General features: G+C 49.1%; 1 gene segment (V, D, J or C); it reads left to right on the plus strand.

Annotated features, from left to right (window-relative positions):
- The first annotated feature begins 430 nt into the window (after window positions 1–430).
- Window positions 431–1,086, plus strand: LOC102498806 (immunoglobulin kappa variable 1-39-like). The segment is given in 2 exon segments: window positions 431–581; window positions 691–1,086. Coding segments are annotated over 2 exon segments (465 nt in total).
- The last annotated feature ends 632 nt before the right edge of the window (window positions 1,087–1,718 follow it).

A 1,718-nucleotide genomic window follows, 5' to 3' on the forward strand; every position in this document is an offset into this window, starting at 1 on the left:
GCTAGCACTGAGGATGGCCGACGCTCAAGAGGAAACATGGGGGAAGTGCCTCTCGGTGATTCCACATGAAAGAGAGACAGGTGGGTGTACATACACCTCCTTCTGTCACCATCTACTGAGGGCCATCCTAGCCATGCTCACTCCAGGCTCTATGGTCTGTCCCGTGTGCAGACTTTTAGGGTTGCACTGAAGCCTAGTACCTTCACCTTGTAGACTACTCCATCAAGTCCTTGGGTCCACTTCAGTTTTGGCAATTGCCCTTAAATATTCTATGTGAAAAAATGGCCCCACGGAGAAACAAATCTGTGCTCTTTGCAGACAAATTTGTGCTCCCCTGGCCTGACTTGGGACCCCTGGGATCCTGGCCTTGAGCTGAGATCTTAGAAATAAACCAGTCCTGCAGCTATGCTTAGCCCCACCTCATCTCCCATTCATTTGCATGTTCCCAGAGCACAGCCCACAGCCTGAAGACTTATTAATAGGCTGGTCACAGGCTGTGCACGGTCAATCTCTGCTAGGACACAACATGGACATGAGGGTCCCTGCTCAGCTCCTGGGGCTCCTGCTGCTCTGGCTCCCAGGTAAGGAAGGAGAACAGGACAGTGCAGTCAGTGCTGCTGGCCCTTCAGGAAAGTCCTCCCATAACACGATTAATTATGTGGATATTTGCTTTTCTGTTTCCACTCTCAGGTGCCAGGTGTGACATCCAGATGACCCAGTCTCCATCCTCTCTGCCTGCTTCTCTAGGAGACAAAGTCACCATCAGCTGCCGGGCGAGTCAGGGCATTAGCAGTACTTTACACTGGTATCAGCAGAAACCAGGGAAATCTCCTAAGCTCCTGATCTATGGGGCATCCAGTTTGCAAACTGGGGTGCCCTCAAGGTTCAGTGGCAGTGGGTCTGGGACAGATTTCACTCTCACCATCAACAATCTGGAAGCTGAAGATGTTGGAATTTATTTCTGTCAACAAGGTTACAGTACCCCTCGCACAGTGCTACAAGCCCAAACATAAACCATCGAGGGAGATAGAAGTGTGAGGTTGGGCTTCCCCAGCTGCTCCTCCTGGGGTCTCCATCTGCTGAGGGTGTTTCTCAGATGCAGCCAGGCTTTGCAGTCACTGGAAGGTTTTTGTAGGAGGGGCTAGGGAGGCTCCCCTGCACCCTAACTCTCTCTTCCTCCTCAGCTGCAACATCACAGACAAGACAATGCCTCTTCTGCTTTCACTAAGAACAGAGATTCTTACACTAGAGGAACTTGTCTTATGGAGTCATTTGAAATTCATTGAAGAAAAGAAAAGTCACTCTCCATATTCTAAGCAGTAATTGTTTAATATAGCTAATTAAAATGGAAAATACAATCTCTCAAATCCTGAGTATGATAGAAGAGCAGATTGGAAAATGCAATTCCCTGGTGTTCCCCTAGAAGGCAGAGTGCATCTGTCACTTAAAGTAGATGCCTCACTTTATGGTCCTCAGACCTGTCCAGGAGGTAAAGAGTGAGGTGCTGACCCCTCAACAGACTGGGACACCTCCTCAAGTGATTCTCCAGTCGTCTCCTCTGCCCCTGAATCTCCCTGTGGACTTAGGTAAGTAGTGAACCCTCCTATCTGTCTTCCAAGTCTTATGGGAGATGCTCTCACTTAACAAGTCCACAGGAAGCCATGGAGGGAAAGGGGCTCTGAGAAATGTGTTTCTAGAAGTGATACATTAGTGAGGAG

Source organism: Tupaia chinensis, unplaced genomic scaffold (genome assembly GCF_000334495.1).
Source record: "Tupaia chinensis unplaced genomic scaffold, TupChi_1.0 Scaffold000511_1, whole genome shotgun sequence".
Lineage (NCBI taxonomy): Eukaryota > Metazoa > Chordata > Mammalia > Scandentia > Tupaiidae > Tupaia > Tupaia belangeri.